A 19,794-nucleotide genomic window follows, 5' to 3' on the forward strand; every position below is an offset into this window, starting at 1 on the left:
GAAATTACGCACTCCGAGAAGGAAGGTCGTGTGGCTGATGGGATGTTGGAAATATATATTCAGCAAACAGTTTGCCGATGGTCATATCTGTGGAGGAAGGAAGAGAGACAGTATTTTGGCGACTATTGTGGTTGTTACAGCGTGTTTCCATCAATGGCAAATCGTAGAATCACCAAACTGCGGCTGTGGTGAAGCCCAAACCACCAAACGCATCGTCGACGAGTGCGCCACTCATGCACACCCCCCCCCCCCCCCTGGCTTCATCGCTGCAATCCACACAGCATCGACTTGCCGCCTTGGATTGATTGAAGGACCTTGACCATTCAACTACGACCGCGATACAACAAACTGCGGCTTCCATGCCACACGGAAGAAGAAGCGTGGGGAGGGGGGGGATTCCAAATCTGTCATCAGTTTTTGTTTATCACATCATTTTCAATAAAAACTGCAGAAGAAACATTAAATAAATGTGGATATCTACATAAAATTATATTATAAACACACTATCCTAAAAATACAGCACCATATTTTAACACTAAAGCAGTCACTGACTCGCAACAACTTGCAATCATAAGCGACAGAGTTAATTTCGGGTAAAATCAATGAAAATGGGGTATGCCGATAGCATAAAAATGAGATGTGATAGAGCAAATCTGAGATCAGATTTGGAATCGGCACCCTGAAATTAGTCTAAAACAGCTGCAAAAGTCCAGGCCAGACAAAAAAATGTTTTTTTTTGTTGACCAGTGTTATGGGTCAGCATGCCCCTCCCCCCCCCCACATAGGGGTTGGTTTCTTCCCCCTCCCCCCCCACATAGGGGTTGGTTTGCCCCCCCCATACACGTAGCCCCCCCCCTCCCCCACGTGGGGGCGGGGCTTAAGAATGGTAAGTGGAAGGCGTGAACCCTCCCGCAACCAATCACGCGCGAGGGGCGTGGTCTTGTTGCGCCTATAAATAGCCCCTCGCTGACGTTGGGAGCACAACGGGCTCCATCCATCGCGGCAGTGAGCATCTCCCGGGCTCGCTCGGTGCGTGGCGGCGTAGGCTGTAGCCTGTAGGTGGACATTCACTCTCTTATACTGCCGCTGTGTGGTCGGTGTGCACTGTGGAGTCTGGACTGTAGGCTCCGTGGACTATAGACTCACTCCTGCGGTGTGTACGGTCGCTTCTTGACTGTTGTGTGCTGAAGCCGGTGTGTGTGTGTGGACCTTAGACTGCGCAAGACTGCAGCAGCGTGGACTGTAACTGTGTGCCGACTGCGGTACTCAACCATGGAGGTGGCTCAGCTTTGGGACTGCCAGGTGAGTTAATTTCGTGTGTGTATAAGAGCGTGTGCGGTGCATGAGTGTGTGTGTGCAGTGTATGTGTGTGTAGTGTATGTGTTTCGATTTAAAGCTTTCGTGACTGCAGGGATTCATCTTCTTGGTTCTTTCGGTAAAGTCACGTAGAAGGGAAATAATGAAATAATAAAATAAAACATTAAATAATTTTAAAGTGACGTAGAAGGGAAATAATAAAAAATAAAACATATAAAAATAATTGTATAATGTTTAATTTGTATTATTTTATTATTTCCCTTCTACGTGACTTTACCGAAAGAACCAAGAAGATAGTGTATGTGTGTTTGTGCTGTGTTAAGATTTTGTATGAGTGTACAGCGTGTGTGAGTGTATGTGATGAGTGTGTGCAGTGTATGTGTGGTGTGTAGTGTACTGTTGAATCCGTACATGGAGCATGCTACAAAGAGAATGGGGCCTTACCATCTGCCCCACAAAAACCACACAACATGCCTGGGTATTTTATGTCATCAAAGTCTCCACCCCCTCCACTCCCCGTGAGTGATGGGGCAGTTGTGGAATGGAGTGTGGAGGAGTTCCAATATCTGGGAAGCTGCGTGGAAGCCACCTGGCTCCCCCATATGAAACTTCGGGTCTTCTCGGCCACAGCCGTGCCCTCCCATCTCTCTGTTTGAGAATCGTGTGAAGCCTTTTAAATGAACGTCTGCACTGGTTTGAAACATTTCGGCTGTCTTGCCTACGATCCATCACGGGTTCAACCGGGCTGGATTGTGTGAGGAGTTCACAAATCATTGAAAGGTCCGGACAAAGTTCCGTCATTTGAGCTCTCTTGCGGCAGGCGAGGAGAGACACCCTTGACTGGGCCATGTCGCCCGCATGCCCAGACACCGCATGCCCAGACACCGCATGCCCAAGGAGCTTCTGTTTGGCCGGATAGAGGGGGGCTAAACCGGCGGGGCACGGGCTACAGAAGAGATGGACGGGTGCGGTGTAGAAGAGTCTGAATCAGAATATTTATATTGGGGGAATCCGATGAGCAATGAAGCTCTTTTCTTGACTCGGAGCCGCGAGGAGGAATCGCAAATAAGTGTGGGGCGGCAGCCAGGCGGTCCTTGTGTGCATCGGACAATTTTCAAAGCTCTGCGATCCTCTACACATTAAATTTCGATGTAAAGCTTTCGTGACTGCAGGGATTCATCTTCTTGGTTCTTTCGGTAAAGTCACGTAGAAGGGAAATAATTAAATAATAAAAAGAAAACATAATAAAATTATTCTCACGACGTTTCGGCCACAACGCAAGCAGCCGTCCTCAGGTGGAGAACAGGTCTGTCGAGAAGACAGTCTGAATGACACACCCCAGGCTTGGAGCGACTATTTAAGCTGGGATTGAGCCAGTTATGGCTGGAACACGGAGCTCTCGGAGAAACCCCTCGCATAATTGCGAGGGGGAAACGCCCTATCCCTTACGGATGGAAAAGATGGAGATTGGTTCACGTGTTTTGCTGTACCGCATTACTTGTGGCAAGCCACGGTACGGGCACCTCGACGCCCACGGAAAGGGAGTTTTGCGCAACATCAGTGTGGTGGTGATCCACCAACCCCTCGCTGCTGCCTCCACGGTGCTGGAACACATTCCTGCGGAGGGGTAGGAACGTTGGGTTGCTCGGTCAATGGCCAGGGTCAACGGCGTGGTGTTTTCTGCAAATATGCCCGACTGTGAGGGCGGGCACAAGCCGGCGTGAGTAGGTTAAACGTTGAGTTTTATAAGGGCACCACGGGGTGACCAGCCCCTCCCCACCCAGCCTCACCCCACCCAGCCCCTCCCCATCCTCTCCTCCCCACCCAGCCCTTCCCTGCACGACGGACGGTCGGACACAATAATCTCCTGTGGGCTGGTGTAACCAGGAGGTTCCTTTTTTCGATTTAAAGCTTTCGTAATTGCAGGGATTCATCTTCTTGGTTCTTTCGGTAAAGTCACGTAGAAGGGAAATGATAAAAAATGTTTTTTATTATTTTATTATTTCCCTTCTACGTGACTTTACCGAAAGAACCAAGAACAGGAGGTTCCTACCAGTACCAGGCCACGTGTGGAGTAGCCACCACTGCCTAGCGCGGTGTTCTTCATTGTAAGGACCCGTGAGCCTCTAGTGGCCTTTATTGTGGCCCCCGACGATACACAACGTGTGACCCCCCCCCCCCCCAATCATCATCATCATCATCGTGCTTGTCAAACCCCCAATGGTTTCAAATGTGTGGCAGCCCTCACACTGACGATGTCTTATCGGCAAAAGTGGCCCCCCTCAGAATAATTATCGGGGTGCCACGGTGGCGAGGAGATGTTGACTACCTCGCCTGGTATACACGAGGTCGTGGGTTCGATCCCGACCCTGACGCACGTGTATTTGGAGTTTGCGTGTCTCTCTCATCATCACGGTGGCTAGGAGATGTTGACTACCTCGCCTGGTATACACGGGGTCGTGGGTTCGATCCCGACCCTGACGCACGTGTATTTCGAGTTTGCGTGTCTCTCTCATCATCACGGTGGCTAGGAGATGTTGACTACCTCGCCTGGTATACACGGGGTCGTGGGTTCGATCTCGACCCCTGACGCACGTGTATTTCGAGTTTGCGTGTCTCTCTCCCCGTGGTCGCGTGGAGTATTTCTCCGGTTCTTCCCTCCACATTCAGAAACATTCGTTTAAGAGTATTTGGCTGCTATAAATGTCATCATGATAAGCCACTTCGTTGAGCTATCATTTGTGGCCAGGTCGCTTCTACCGATAAAGAGCTACATAGCTCAGTGGGCCTTACCAGGTAACAAAACAAAACAAAGTTTGAATAAGTGAAGAAAGCTGGCCCCTAGCTGGATTTGCGTTAAGGCTGTGGATGAAAAAAGCACGCTGGTTCCTGCTCCAGGGACATTCCGCTTGGCTCTTTGAGCACCACTCACACTCTGCCGCCCCTGACAACGAGAAGCCAAGGGGTTAAACGATCGCTCGCCGAAGCTTGTACAAAAGCGGAGATCCCCCGTGTAGCCTTAAGACTGTTGGGGAAAGTGCCGTTAGGGAGCGGCACCTATGAAGGCCGGCACGGTACACTGTGGGATGGGTGGTGGTGAGCGCTCTGCGCTAATGTAGTGTGTTGTACGGAGACACACACTGGAGTTTGAGGCAACACGTTTATTACAACACCCCAACAGGGCTAACTACATAATCGTACACTGGTTCTACATCTAGGTGATGACTACACGGTTAAATAGATCACAACGGGGTCACTACATAACCGGGTCGGTCAGTAACACACTGCCTGACCCACAATGCCGAGCGTAACATCGAAGACCGAAGAGACGTAGCACCGACGGGTTCCATTCCAACAGAGAGCCAAGAACCCTCTCGGGACTTGCCCCTTCATGCTCCTGAGCGTGGCCTGGCTCCGCCCTCGGCCCCCCCCCCCCCTTCTAGATCCTACTAGAAGGCTCTGGGCCACTTCACGTGTCCCTCGAGCCCCCTTTTGGGGGCCCCCTTGCTACCCTGCCCCGGCCACGTGACCTCTCGGGTTCACACAGAGTATCACGTCCTCACTTGCTCTCTCTCTCTCTGACCCTCACCAGAACTATGCCACCTAGGGCCCGCTTCCATGCCATATCCACTCTGGTGCCAGAGAGAGACTCAAGATGTCCAGCTACTGTCACTAAACACCATATTGACTCCATATAAGTCACTCCACTAAGAACCCCGGGGACCCGAGTTCGATTGCCGCTCACGGCCAACACCAGTGACGATTATCTGAACCGGTCATGGGCCTCGCCTACGTCGACTCGGCCTCAAATGAGTACCTGGTGCGGTGTGCAAACATCGCCACTGTGGAGACAAAGGCGGCCGGGCGTGGTGCTGGCCACCCACCCCCTCGTGTGCCGTTTCGGCCTTCAGAGGTGCTCGCTGACAGCACTTGCCCCAACAATCGATTAAGGCTATACAGGGGAGCTTTGTATTTGCACACTCCAGTGCTTAGCATGTTGAACAACAAACTAAATACATGCATGCTCATGTTCTCTTTGTGCAGTGCCACTAATGCACACAGTGTGTGCATTTCACAGACTATAGTCAAATACAGCTGTGTTCACTTTAAAGAAAAATTGTTGTGCACAGGCATTTGGTATGGACCCAGCACACAGCGATTCGTGAGTTCAGGAGAAACCGGTCACCTGACACCCAACCACCAGTGTCATCGTTCAGGGGCCGTCCATAAATGACGTCACGTGATTTAGGTGATTTAGGACGATTTTTTAAACCCCCCCCCCCCTCGTCACACGGCGTCACGAAAAGTCAGACCCCCCCCCCCTCAAATATTTTCATTTTGAAAATAAAACATGCTTCAAATCGCTTTAAACTATTGTCATTGTAGTGCGTATTTAATGTGGCGCTGCACTCTGATGTTGTAGGAGTGTTATAACAATTAGTGTTATAACAATTCTATATTTATTCAAAGTTGCGCATTTTGATGTGACGTCACATTTCTCAAACCGCCCCCCCTCTTCGTCACACATCGTCACAAATGTCTGACCCCCCCCGCCCACCCTAGGTGCATGACGTCATTTATGGACGGCTTCTCAGACATACGCCCGATGGACGCTGAGTAGAATAACTCTCTCTCGCACCGATGTATTTCTGTTTCACTTCGTTTGCACCTCACGTAGCCAACCGCGTTCATAATCGGAAGCAGTTCTCAAGAAAGTGCTTTTCGTGCACACTGGATAATTGTGACGTTTGTACAATCCTACGCGGGCTGAATTTTCTGCAGAGTTAATTTTACGGTCTCGTATTCGGGGGGGGGGGGGGGGTGGTTGAGGGTTGCGTTGTGGTCAAGGTTTTCGTGAAACGAGTGTTGTGCAATGCTCATAAATGCCGGAGTGCGCGCAAGCAAAGCACCGTGCCCGTAGATTTCCCAGTGTGAGCGGGGTTCTCGCTGTCAAAGAGCATAAACCATCATCACGTGAATCTCGGTCATCCTTGCAGCAGTAGCGGCTTTTCGCTCGCCATCGGACAAAGACGGTCGCCGCATTGCGCACTTTCAGACGCGCTTCTGCGGACCTTGTGGAACGCTCTTCCTTGCGATATTAGGAACAGAAAACTAATTTCTTTAGAACAGCTTTTTGTGTTTAGTTTGTCCTTCGCCGCAGCTCCGTTTTAGCACGGTGCAAAAGAAGTCCAACATACAGCAAGTCGAATGTGTCGATCGTCGCGCGATCGGCGGGGTTCTCACCGCGCGAGCGGCGCTTGTTGTCCACATCCAGGCGTGGAAAGCTGACGGGCTTCCGCTCGCCACGGCGAGCAACGAGGCGTGCAAGATGTACGACGCGGTCCTCCAGCAGGTGAGCCGCTCGCACCCCCCCCCCCTCCCTCTCCTGCCCGACGTCGCACTCTGTTCAACGCAACCCCCCCCCCCCCGCCGGTACAAAACGCTGATCACAGAACGGAGATGAGAGGGGCAGGCGGGGGGGGATGAAACTCCGCGGACAGCAAGCGTTCCTATCTCGGCGCTGCAGGTGCCCCCCAATTGAGAGTTGGCAGGGTGGGAATTTGGGCTCGCTGCCCCACCCAGGTGGGGACCACGTGCTGGAGGGGGGGGGGGGGGCGGAGGGGGGCATGAAGGTTTATATGTGGAGGTGAAAGGGGAAAGATAACTAACATACTGGGGGAAGGAAAGAGACGGGAAGGAGGGAACCAGGGTGGGGCAGGGGGCGCCCTCTGAAGCCCGTCGTCTCAATCACGGCTCGGCTCGGCCGGGCCCGTGTTCCATTCTCGCTCGCGACCAATCCCAGTGGTCGAGAGGGGGAGGCACAAAGGGCAGCCAGACGTGGTGCTGGCCACCCACCCCCTAGCGTGCTGTGCGGGCATTCATAGCACTGGTCAACAAAAAAAAAAATTCTTCTGGCCTGGACTTTTGCAGCTGTTTTAGACTAATTTCAGGCTGCTGATTCCAAATCTGATCTCAGATTTGCTCTATCACATCTCATTTTTATGCTATCGGCATACCCCATTTTCATTGATTTTACCCGAAATTAACTCTGTCACTTATGATTGCAAGTTGTTGCGAGTCAGTGACTGCTATAGTGTTAAAATATGGTGCTGTATATTTAGGATAGTGTGCTTATAATATCATTTTATGTAGATATCCACATTTATTTAATATTTTTCTTCTGCAGTTTTTATTGAAAATGCAATATTTGATATCTCATGTGATAGACAAAAACTGATGCCAGATTTGGAATCAGCACCCCAAAATTACCTTAAAACCGTTGGAATACCTTATGCCAGAAAAAGTGTGTTGACCAGTGTAGTTGGTCGCTTGCAGCACTCGCCCGAACATATCCTGTTGAAGGGGCTGTACGGCCGATGTTCGTCTTTGGTGCACCATGGGTTTTGTACTGCGAGCGTGCTCGGCGTGTGTTCACCGCACGGTGCTTGTGTGCGTTTGTATTTATGCTGTGCCACGCGCGCGCTGCGCTGTGCGGTGCGCAGTACATGGGCTGGTTCAACGACGCCTCGCTGGGCGGTCTCGAGGGGACGATGTCCAGGCTCGTGTTCGCCGACCCGGACTTCGGTGCGTCTTCTGCGTCGTCTTGTCGTACGCCTGCTGATGTAGACTTCAGGGCAACAAGTACAATGTTTCACGTGCAGGTGGTCGACAACCGCGTCGGGAGCAGTGGCGTGTATGGCTGTGATGTCTCCCTCCGTATTTGTGGATCGGGCATTGCGTTGTTCTACGTTGAACGATCCGTTCCAGTTGACCACAGTCGCACACTGTAGAGTTTTACAGTTTACATTTTGTGCAATGTCAGTCCATGAGCGTTGTTATTCTATGGGCAATGTTAGTCTATGAGCAATGTGAGTCTGAGCAATGATCTTCATCTTTCGAACGGCTGATGTAGATGCAGAGCAACACCTACAATTTCACATTCATGTGGGTCAGGCAGCAGACAACCGTGTGAGGAAGAGCAGAGTGTATCGACGTGATGTCGACCTTGGGACTTGTCGTTATACGTTGTTACGGTCTATTCTGGATGACCACAGTCGCACGCTACTGGAGATTTTTATGGGTTAGGTCTCGTATATATAAAAGTGCCGTTAAACCCGCCACCACCCGACACAGCCAATTAGTAAGGATTGTCACGTGAACAAAACATGACGATTCTAGTTACTAGTTCAGCACACCGGTGTGTTGGAGAGTGAACTCTCAACATTTGCAATTTCAGTACCGTGAAGTTTTGTCGGGAATTGCAACCAGCCTCGTCAGGAGACTGCCAGATTTGTGCATAAATCCTCCTGTTTTTTGGGCAAGTCCGATCTGAACGGCTTTTAAATGCGGTGCGTATACGCACGCACGCACGTTGAACTTATTTCGCGTCGTATGTAGCCAACCGTGATAATCGGAGGTGCGCGATGCTCTGTCGTGGCGTGGCCTTTCGTCGTCGATGCCGCGTGGTGTGGTTACTAACGGTGTCGATGTGGCGTGGGGGCGGCCATGGTGTGGTTACTGACAGTGATGGGAGGGGTTCTGGTCAGCGGCCTGGAGCTGATGGGAACGGGGAAGGCGCTCGCCGACCCGGGGCTGCGCGGGAACCTGGAGCGGTTGGCGTCGCTGGTGGCGCGGCAGGGTGGCGACAAGCTCAGCGAGAGGGAGCGTGAGCACGCGCGCGCCATCCAGCTGTTCGGAGACGGGTGACCGCACGCTAGCTCGCTCATTCACTCGCTCGCACGCAGACATGCACGCACGCTGCCCTTGGTGCCCCGCGCCACGCAACTCCACTGCGTGACACGCACGTCGCTACGATTACACATACACGGCAAGAGACATGGCGACGCCCGTTCACGCCGCGCGCGCTGCTGCTGCAGGCGCATGTGGGAGGCGTGCCAGGCGTGGGAGCGCATCCTGCACGCTCACCCCAAGGACCTGCTTGCTCTCAAGTTCGCGCACGACGCGTACTTCTACTTGGGCAAACGCGAGCAGATGATGGACTCCATCAGCCGCGTGCTGCCATCGAACGTCGGCTCGCGGCACTACGGGTGACTCGCCGCTCTCCGCTTCTGCGGCCTTCTGGAACGCTCTTTCATCCGATATTAGGAAGCTGCTGGAGCTACGCAACTTTTAAATCTAAATTGAAAACTCATTGATTTAGAAATGCTTTTCGTGTTTAGTTTGATGTCTTTCCCCCCTGGCCCCGTACCTCCGATTGACACTTGGTTAGTCACTGCTTCGCGTGCGTTCAGACGCGCTTCTGCGGCCGTCTGGAACGCTCTTCCTTCCGATGTTAGGAAGCCACTGGAGCTCTGCACTTTAAAATCCAAATTGAAAACTAATTTATTTTCGAACTGCTTTTAATGTTTAGTTTATTGTCCTTCCCCCCGCGCCTCTGATAAACACTGTTTACAATGTATTGTGCGAAAGAAAGTTCAACATGCATACATACATACATTACGATTATCCAGGGCCGCCCCTGTGCCACCAAATGTCCCTTTTGGCCCACGCAATTTCACGCTCGTTTGCAGTATCCCAGTAAACATTGCCGACGCTGGCCCACCATTGGCATGTGGTTGAACTACACTATTTTAGATTTTTTTTTTTTTATCAAGTAAGACCCACTGAGCTATGTAGCTCTTTTTCAGAAGCGACCTGGCCACAAATGATAGCCCAGCGAAGTGGCTTATCATGTGGAAAATGTACAGCAGCCAAATGCTCTAAACGCGTGATGTGTTGATTCTAAATGTGCGAGGGGAATAACCGAAGGACCCGGAGAAAAATCCACGCGACCACGGGGAGAACATGCAAACTCCAAATATACAGCAGGCGTCGGGGTCAGATGTGAACCCACGGCCTCATGCATACCAGGCGAGGGAGTTAACATCTCGCCACCGTGGCACCCGCTGGTTGGCACCATTGACCCAATGTTCCGTGTTTTGTCAAATATTTATTTTTAAAAATTACCAGCACTTTCTTTTTTGGATGGGGGGGGGGGCGGTGGAAATTCTTCTGTATGTATTAAGCAACATTTTCGCACCGTGTGGATTATTCCAACAGACATCTGCTGGCAATGCACGCGTTTGGGTTGGAGGAAAACAATCTGTTTGATCTGGCAGAGAAGGCGGCCAAACAGGTAAGAATGCCCCGAAATAATGTGACCAAGGATGAGGTCTGGATTGGTCATTGTCATCCTTTCCACCACCCCTTAACAGTCTGAATATTGAGGTTACCGTGATTGGTTGGCAGCGACTCAGTTTGGGCGGGTGAGCGTCCGGGTGGCTGACGTATTTAGATAATGTTTGCTGCTACAAATCTCCACGTGATGAGACGACTTTGTCGAGCTTAATTGTTGTGGGCCAGGTTGCTTCTGAACACATTCCTGCGGAGGGAGCTGGTAGGAACGTTGGGTTGCTCGGTCAATGGCCAGGGTCAACGGCGGCGTGGTGTATTCCGCAAATATGCCCGACTGTGAGGGTGGGCACAAGCCGGCGTGAGTAGCTTAAACGTTGAGTTTTATAAGGGCACCACGGGGTGACCAGCCCCTCCCCACCCAGCCCCACCCCTCCCAGACCCTCCCCTCCCAGCCCCTCCCCACCCTCCGCTCCCCACACAGCCCCTCCCCACCCAGCCCCTCCCCACACTCCCCTCTCCACCCAGCCCCACCCCTCCCATTTTTGGATGCACGACGGACGGACACAATAATCCCTTGTGGGCTGGTGTAACCAGGTGGTTCCTACCAGTAAAAAGAAGCTCCTAGCTCAGTGGCTTTACCCTGTAAGATACTGAAAACTCGTTTATTTAGACTTGCTTTTTGTGTTTAGTTTTTTATCCTTCCCCCGCACCCCTGATTAGCGCGGTTGGCTACATACAGTGCGTAAGAAGTTGAACATACATACGACGTTAAACTGAACGCTTAGCCTTAATGTGGTCTCTAACCATGGCTATGCGACCTCTGGACCCTGACTGCACTGCGTGTGCTTGAGTGCAGGCCCTGCAGATGAACGAGCGCGACGGTTGGGCCACGCACGCCTTGGCTCACGTCTACGAGATGACCGCCGCACCTGCCAAGGGGAGAGCGCTGATGTCTCAGACCGAAAACAATTGGGAGGTACCTTGAGCATCGCCCACGTAGAAACAAAGACAGATCCCCCGTATGGTCTTTACCAACTTTTGGGACAAGTGTTTTTGGCGAGCACGGCGCACGAGGGGGGGGTGGGGCGGGTGACGAGCACCACGCCTGGCCGATGTGTCTCCAGTTGTTTAGACACCGCACCCAACTACTCATTCGTAAATATGTATGCAACGTGCTTAGGGGTAAGTCTTGCCCATAAGGGCAACCTCTATTGACTTTCCCCCCGGTGTGCGCCAGCCTGGATATAAATAAGAGATGCCGCTTGATGAAAACCTCCGTGCCACCACGGATGCTGCCGGCTAGGCCAGCGCTCTTTCCTTGCAAGGCCTCGCGAGCCCCTGGTGGCCTTTTAGTGCACCCCCCACCCACCCCCCCGACAATACAAAAGTGTGAAAACACCCCCATCATCATCATCATCGTGCTGCTGTAAAACCCCCAACGGTTTTAAATGTGTGTCGGGCCCTCAACACTGACGATGTCTTGTCGGCGAAAGTGTCCCCCCCTCCTGCCCCACCTCTCTCGCGCTCTCCCTGTCTCTGTGCGTTGCAGGTGTGCGACATGCTGGCTTGCCACAACTACTGGCACTGGGCCCTCTACTGCCTGGAAAAGGTAAAAACGACGCGGTCAGAACGCCGGGGGCCGCGGATTTGGCGAGCGCGGCGTCGCCTGCCACTCGTGTCGCGACGCAGAGCTTGCGACGGCTTTCCCAGCCATGGCTGTTGTGGCTGATGGTGTTCCTGCGCTTGATTTTCAGGGAGAATATGAAGAATCCCTGACCATTTACGACACCAAGGTAACACGCGCGTACGTGCTGCAGGAAATGTGCGCGTGTGCGTGTCTTGTACTTCTTTCAAACCGTACGTAGCCAACCATGCTAATCGGAGGTCCAAGGGGAAGGACAACAAAAACTAAACTCAAAATGCAAGTGGATACTTAACGTGTACTTGCCTGGGCAGGCTATGGGTAAATATGATCATGAGCAAACGGGCAAGGCTAACATATGATTTGGGCCATCCACACAAGTGTGTCTCGGTGGGTGGCAAATGTTGAGATGAGACGTATGAATGTTGAACTGTACATCGCCAACCGTGCTAACCGGAGGTGCGGAGGGAAGGTCAAAAAACTCGACACAAAAAGCAGTTCTAAAGAAATTGGTTTTCAATCTAGATGTAAAAGTGCATAGCTCCAGTGGCTTCCTAATATCGGAAGGAAGAGCGTTCCAGACGGCCGCAGAAGCGCATCTGAAAGAGCGCGATGGCGGTGACCACCGTCTTTGATGGTTATCCAAAAGCTGCTGCTGCTGCGAGGACAACCGGAGTTTAAAAGCTGTTTACACGTCACTCGGCGTCACTGTTTGTCTTCTTCCCTGAAAGCTCGCCTGTTTTCCCTCACTTTACTCCACCTCCCCTTCCCCCATCACTAACTCCATCCCTCTTCACAACATCCCGACCCCATTCATCGCACCCACCCACTCACTCGCCCACCCATCATTAACCACTTCATCGTCACCTTCATCATCGTTCTTCGTCCTACCCATCGTGCACTCTACCATCCTTCTCATCGCACCGTTTCAATGTGAAATCGCTAATTCTCGATTCGGCACCTTGGTTAAATTAAGGATAAGAAAGGTGCGCGTGGCACGCACGAGTCCTGGCGACGTGACGTTGGGTGAATGTGTATTTTTTGGTTTGTTTTAAAGTTGATGTTTAGTTTAGTGGCTGTGGAACTTTAACGGCGAGAGGCCTTGGTTTGATGACTGGCGCGCTGGACGCTGTGCCCGCGCAAGGTGTGCCCCCGGCTCAAGGAATCTGCCGGAATGCTGGACGTGGTGGACGCCTGCTCGATGCTCTACCGCCTCACACTCGAGGGTGAGCGATGGGCGAGCGGTGTATAGAGTGAGTGCTGTGTTTGTTGTGTTGCGTGCATTTGAGTTTCACCCCTCCGAGCCTGACCCTGAGACCACATGACCACGCATCACAGGACAGGATAGAGGGGGGGGTGGCATGGGGCAAGCACCACGTGCATCACTTTTCAACTCGTTCCACGTTCTCTCCGTAACGCGCTCCGTTGCGCGTAACGCTCGCCGCCCATAACGACGCCGGGGGGGGGACGCGCGTCGGCTTCCCATGTCTCCGCCGCAGGTGTCAGTGTCGGAGAGCGCTGGAAGGAGCTCGCGAGCGTCACCCGCTCCCACGTGGGGGACCACACCCTGGTCTTCAACGACCTCCACTTGCTCATGTCCACCCTGGGAGCGAAGGAGGTGTCGCTCACGAACCAGCTGACGTCCGCCATGGAGGAGCGGAGGTCTGCGCCACCCCCCCCCCCCCCCCACACACGGCCGCCCGCTAAGCGAGATGAATCTACGTGAAACAAAATATATTTGCAGTGGCAAAAAGTCGGCTCCGACAAATTGCTTGAAAAATAAATAATTGATATCCCACCCCCCTCCTCAACCCCCCCCCCCCCCGCGTGTTTATTTTAAAGAAATTTCAGCCAACCCTTTAACATCCCCGCAATGAGCTCCGTAAATATTGACGCGCTGGTGCGCGACCTGTAACGCCAGGCAGTGCGTCTGTCGTTGGACTCCACCACGCGTAAAAAATGCGAACGGAAGAAAAATCTAACTAAATAACTAAATAAGTCGTTCAAAGCAAACATTTTGTTTCCTAAAAAACAAAAATCCAAAGCCGTTCGTGCCGATTATTGCACTCGTGCGTCGAATACAAGTGCAAGCAACGTGATCGTGAAGAATCGACAGCTTTGCGTTCGTCACGTTGTGCTGGCGGCGCTTGATGCTGCTGCGTGCGTGTGTGTTTGCGTGTGTGTGCGTTTTTGCGTGTGTGTGCGTGTGTGCGCGTGTGTGCGTGCCTGCACGTGAATTTCTGTGTGCCGCTTGTCCGGCAGGGGCGACGCGCGCGACCAGGACCGCGTCGCCAGGCGCGTGGGAGTGGACCTGTGCCGCGCCCACGTGGCGTTTGACGCCGGGAATTACGGTGAATGCGTCGAGCTCCTTCAGCAAGTGCGCTACGACGTCCCCCGCATGGGGGGCAGCAACGCGCAGGTACGGGAACCGCTCCTCGCTCGCGCGCGCACCGAGAATCACTCCACTCTCGCCCGTGAAAACACTCCACAGCTGCAATGCCTCTGATGCGCTGTTTGTATCCGTCCCGATGAGCAGTACCCACAATGCTCTGCTCCGATACTGCGCATTGTATGGACATGTGTGTGTTTGTGTATGTGGAGAGCAGTAGTTTAGCGGTTGGCACGGCTGCGCTACGAACCAGCGACCTGAATTTGATTTCTGCTCAAGGCCAACACCAGTGGCGATTATCTAAACCAGACCTGGGCCTCCCCTAGGTCGACTCGGCCTCAACTGAGTATCTGGTTCGGCGTGTAAACATTGCCACTGGGGAGACAAAGGCGGTCGGGCTTGGTGCTGGCCACCCACCCCCTAGTGTGCCGTTCTGGCCTTCATAGGTGCTTGCTTACAGCACATGCCCCAACAGTCTCTGAAGGCTATACTAGGGATCTTTGTCTTTATATGTACGTTGAACTTATTTCGCATCGTGTGTAGCCAATTGTAGCATGTGCTCTGTGTGGTGCGCGTGTGTGTGTTGGCAGAGGGACGTCTTCAATTTGCTGCTGATTCACTCGGCCATTCTCTCTCCGGACCCGGAGCACAAACGGCTGGCAAGGTGGGGTTCCTCCTTACCATTCCAGAGCTCTTTCTACTACCGTCGTGCATTCCTCGCCCCCGCGTGTGTGTGTGTCTTGTGTGCGATGTGGCCGTGTTATGTACCGAGCCGTTAAAGTGCAATGCGCCGAGGTACAGTTTGCCGCACGTTTTTTACCAAGTTTTAAGATGTTGCGGAAGTCATTTTTGTGCTGTTGTGGGGAAATGTGGTTCAGGCCTGGATAGATACGAGTCTGTTCAACTAGCGTGTCGGTCTATTATCCCGTCGGCTCTAGTGAACAGCGTTTCCCCGATGCGTTTTATTCTGGCGGCAACCCGGCGGCAACCCCTGGACTGCTTTCTTCAGCTTTCGGGAGCGTGCTTGTCCGCTGCATAAAATCCAAGACTGTGTCGCAAAGAAAAGCACTGCAGCTCGCACTCGGGAATTAAGACGTTGCGATGGGCGGGCCGCGCGCGTGTGGAGGTTAGCGGACGGGGCATTGGCCTGGCTTTCGGAGTTCGTCGACGAGAGAGGGGAAGGCCTCCAGAAGCCAGACGTGTGCGGGTGTTTTAAGAACGGAGCCCGTGGAGGTGAAGCGTTGGCATTGCCACGGTTGCAGGCTCGAGCAAGGGGAAGGAAGCGACGGCGAGTTGCAGTGGCCTGTCCTGCGATTGGATTTCTGATCATGCAAGCACTTGCGCTCATTATTTAGTATATATTTATACATTATTATTATTGTTGCGAGTGTGCTTTGTTTAGCCAGGAAAGTCCTCGCCTAGTGTTGAGACTCTTTTCTCAAGAGAAGGGTCCTTCACCTCTTCAGCAACCGCACAGGAATTTTCCTCCAGGACCATAACAGCGTTATAAGGAAACAGCGTTATAAAAGGCAGCGGTGTAATCTTTCAACTTTTTGGCAAATTTGGACCGCGGCGCGGCACGCGATGGCCAACTCTGCTTCTGATGACATCGCGGGGATCTTTAACGCTGTGACAGGCGGTTGCTCTGGTCTCTTGCGCTGTGCACGGGCTGCGCCTCGTACCGCGATGTGCGCCGTGTACAATCCATTGTGCTGCTGACAGCAGCAGCAGCAGCGGCGGCAGTGTGTGATGTGCAGTACCGTGATTGTGCCACCGTCGGTGTCTCGCGCGTCATTGCAGGAGTCTCCTGGCGGAGAGGGACGCCGTGAAACCGGGATCGTGCATGACGCAGCGGCTGCTTCGAGCCGCACATTCCCCCTGATCAACGATGACTCGGAGTGCACGGCGCTGACGCCATTCGTCGACCCCTTCCCCAGCGCCACCCTCGTACAAGACGCTCTTTCCTGCTCACGCGCACGCACAACACTTGACGCAGAATTTCCACACGGCAGCACTCGCAGATTGGCGCAGACCCCAAGTTTTCCCCACCACTCTCTCCAACACTCAAGGCTCCGCTGACACACGATGGACATTTATCACACCACTTCCAAGACGCCTTGAGCGGCCCCGTATTCTTAGTCACAGCTAGGCTCAGGCTTTGCTCTGGCTCGAGTGAGCCGGCTCGAAGCCATGATCCCAGCTACGGTCAGGATTTTCCATGAACCTGAGCCGAGCCAAGGCTTTGGAAGCAACCGAGGGGCTCGAGACTGAGCTGAGCTGCGTCGAAGGCCCCCAACCAGAGTAGAGCCGTGGCTAAAAACATGGCCCACGTGACTTTTGTGATATCTTCTGCGTTTCTAAAATGGTCTGATCTGTTAGGTGGAACCACATTTTCACCTACGTTTCAAATCCGATGCCACTCTCCCTGCCCAAACAAACCCATGATGCAACATCCGTCATGGAGATGGGATGAGATGGGTGGCAGTGGCACTACCCAAGACGGTGATCGCACGGCATGCACAAAGAGAAACCAAACTGATGGCCAGTCGGGAGGAGTTGAGATGTTGTGCTCCCATCGAATACAAGGGTTTTTGCGGCGGCTTGTAATCCGAGCTGCGCTTTGAGCGTCTCTTCTCGCAAGCTTTTGCCACGCGCTCCTTCGGGAGTAATGGCCTCCAGCAGGTGGATGCAGTAGTGAGTGGCGACGGCTTGTGCGAAGTTGGGATTCATACTCTTAGTTTTTTCGGTAAAGTCACGTAGGTAAAAAAAATGAAATAAAAAAATAAAAATAAAAATCACGACGTTTTGGAGGCAACACAAGTCTCCGTCATCAGGTGGGACCGTCACAGCCAGATTTGCTGTATCAAGTGAGGCCACTTTTTTTACCTACGTGACTTTACCGAAAAAACTCCGAGTATGAATCCTTGCAGTCACGAAAGTTTCAAATCTAAAGTTGGAATTCTCAACCCAGGCAAAACCACGCTGGGATTACGAGCTGCTGCCAAAACTTACAACAAAAAAACGTCGCTTGGGTTTTTGTGGTCGCGTTTATGAAAAGCGTACGAATGTACGTTATCACAGAGCAAATATAAATGATTCGCGTCATGATTTTTCTCGCTCTAATTTTACAATAATATATATATTTTTGAAAATGTTTTTAACATACATATTTCATGTACTTAACATCTTAAGCAATTTTACTTAAAAGGAAATCGAATAAAAAATGTATGTGATTCATGTCACCTCTGCTCAACAGTTATTATTGTGTGCCTGGTTTGTTAACAGTCTGTCACAGGAGTGGCCAAAACGTGGAAAGCGATCCACGGGACAACAGTGACTGCATAAGGAACAATTTTTGTTACAGCCGATGGCAAAAATCCCGTAAAAGAATGTTAAAATATATATACTTTCACCAATAGATGGCGCTAGTTATTTGTGTGTATGATGAACTTTCGCACCGTAACGAAGCCAGCGGTCCAATCGGAGGACAAACTAAATACACAAAAAATTAACCCGTAAAAACACTATAAATCCTTTATATGCGTGGCGGCTAGAGTCCTCTCGTCCTCTGGCTTGAGATGGCTGCCACCTATGGGTCAGATGATTGCCTGCCACCATTACGCAATTGGTAATTAAATATATTTATTTTTTCCTAAAAAGTGTCAAATTTTGGAAAAAAAATTTCACGAAAATAAATTGTCACGCACGACGAGTCTGTGTGCAAAATGTCAGCTCGATTGGATCACGGGGAGTGGGTTAAAAAAAACGGTCGTAAGCAAGCAAGCAAGTGAACTTAATATAAAGGATTTAAAAATCGGTTCTAAAGACGATGCGATTTCAATCTAGTCAGAATAATGTCAGGCGGAAAGTCCCACACCACCCGCTGGGAAAACAGCGGTGTCCCCCAAACCAGAATCTTCCTGAACCCGACACGGGAACTGCCCAGGTTTCTCTCCGCTTTCTGACCCCCGTGTCCTTACCGGAGATCTGTGAAACAGGAGGCTTCCGAGCTCATCGGATTCCCCCAGGATAAATGAATATGCTGATAATGAGCTGCCCCAACGACAGTCGGGGAACGGCTGTCAACAACAGTGTCCCAAAGTTCAGTTTATTTTGAATTACCCTGGGAGCCAATACGCTCTTCAATCGGGTTTCGTCAACAACAAAAAACAACAACACGTGGAAGCATAAGGTGTGGGGGATATTGCCTCCAACATAATTTGAAACGATCAACGACTGAATGCGATGAGCCGCAAATCATCGGGTGTATATCATCGTATATCATCGTAAATCATTGTATATCATCGCGCTGATGGCTTCTCCTCCGAGTCGTTCTCTCTATTCGAGAGTGAGGAACGAGTGTGTGCGACGCGTTCCAAGTTGGGTTATTATCATAACCTCAGGGTGAGCCTGCCCTGCGAGTGAAACCGATCACGTTATGGGTCGCCCTTTTATGGGCCCGTTTTTTATCATTTTGGTTTTCCGTTTTTTTCTTGGTTTCTATTCTTGCGTTTGGCAACGTGTTAACCGAACTAAATGAGTAGGGGGTGGCCTGAACGAACGGGTGAAGACTTGAGCGGTTGAGGGCCCGAACGGGTCAGGGCCTTGACGGGTGAGATCTCGGACGGGTGAGAGCTTGGACGGGTGATCGCCTGAACAGGTGAGTGCCTGAACAGGTGATCGCCTGAATAGGTGAGTGCTTGAACGGGTGAGGGCTTGGACGGGTGATAGCCTGAACAGGTGAGTGCCTGAACGGGTGAGGGCTTGGACGGGTGATAGCCTGAACAGGTGAGTGCATGAACAGGTGATCGCCTGAATAGGTGAGAACGTAGACGGATGAGATCCTGGACGGGTGAGGTCCTGGACAGGGGAGATCTTGAACGGGTGGTGGTTTGAACGGTGTGAGAACCCTGAGCTGCTGCTTGAGTGTGGATGCTGCTTATTGGGATGCTGCTGCTGCGTATGTGCAGCATCAGTGGGTGAAAGAGAGAGTTGCAGACAGCTGCTGGTGCAGCTACGGATAACCGGCGCTCAGCCAGGACGCTTTCTGGTCTGGGTAGGATGAGTAGGTTATTCGGGGCCGTCCATAAATGACGTCACGCGATTTTGGACGATTTTTGATCCCCCCCCCCTCGTCACACGGCGTCACAAAAAGTCAGACCCCCACCCCCTCAAATATGACGTCACAAAGCTCTGCCCCCCCCCCCTCCCAAAAAAACATGCTTCAAATCGCTTTAAACTGTTGTCATTGTAGTGCGCATTTAATGTGGCGCTGCACTCTGATGTTGTTGGAGAAAACATTTATTAAAAA

General features: G+C 51.9%; 1 protein-coding gene across 2 annotated transcripts; it reads left to right on the forward strand.

Annotated features, from left to right (window-relative positions):
* The first annotated feature begins 971 nt into the window (after positions 1-971).
* On the forward strand, positions 972-17,742 carry TTC38 (tetratricopeptide repeat domain 38). 2 transcript variants are annotated; one of them, XM_078617144.1, is made up of 15 exons: positions 972-1,029; positions 1,215-1,302; positions 6,593-6,670; positions 7,821-7,902; positions 8,843-9,020; positions 9,195-9,365; positions 10,378-10,453; positions 11,309-11,428; positions 12,002-12,061; positions 12,207-12,245; positions 13,239-13,320; positions 13,594-13,756; positions 14,357-14,513; positions 15,074-15,147; positions 16,284-17,742. In XM_078617144.1, the coding sequence occupies exons 2-15, from the start codon at positions 1,273-1,275 to the stop codon at positions 16,363-16,365; spliced, it is 1,392 nt and encodes a 463-aa protein (XP_078473270.1). In that variant the 5' UTR covers positions 972-1,029; positions 1,215-1,272; the 3' UTR covers positions 16,366-17,742. The 2 variants fall into 2 exon arrangements, with proteins under 2 accessions (XP_078473270.1, XP_078473271.1); XM_078617145.1 differs by having other exon boundaries at positions 997-1,055.
* Positions 17,743-19,794: the final 2,052 nt, after the last annotated feature.

Source organism: Lampetra planeri, chromosome 53 (assembly GCF_965212315.1).
Source record: "Lampetra planeri chromosome 53, kcLamPlan1.2.h2, whole genome shotgun sequence".
Classification (NCBI taxonomy): domain Eukaryota; kingdom Metazoa; phylum Chordata; class Hyperoartia; order Petromyzontiformes; family Petromyzontidae; genus Lampetra; species Lampetra planeri.

Bases quoted from the DNA above. Each gene is read 5' to 3' on its own strand.
- TTC38 (XM_078617144.1), top strand. From the start codon at position 1,273: ATGGAGGTGGCTCAGCTTTGGGACTGCCAG. The intron at 13,321-13,593 runs GTGAGCGATGGG...TCTCCGCCGCAG, and splicing joins CTACCGCCTCACACTCGAGG to GTGTCAGTGTCGGAGAGCGC. The intron at 13,757-14,356 runs GTCTGCGCCACC...CTTGTCCGGCAG, and splicing joins TCCGCCATGGAGGAGCGGAG to GGGCGACGCGCGCGACCAGG.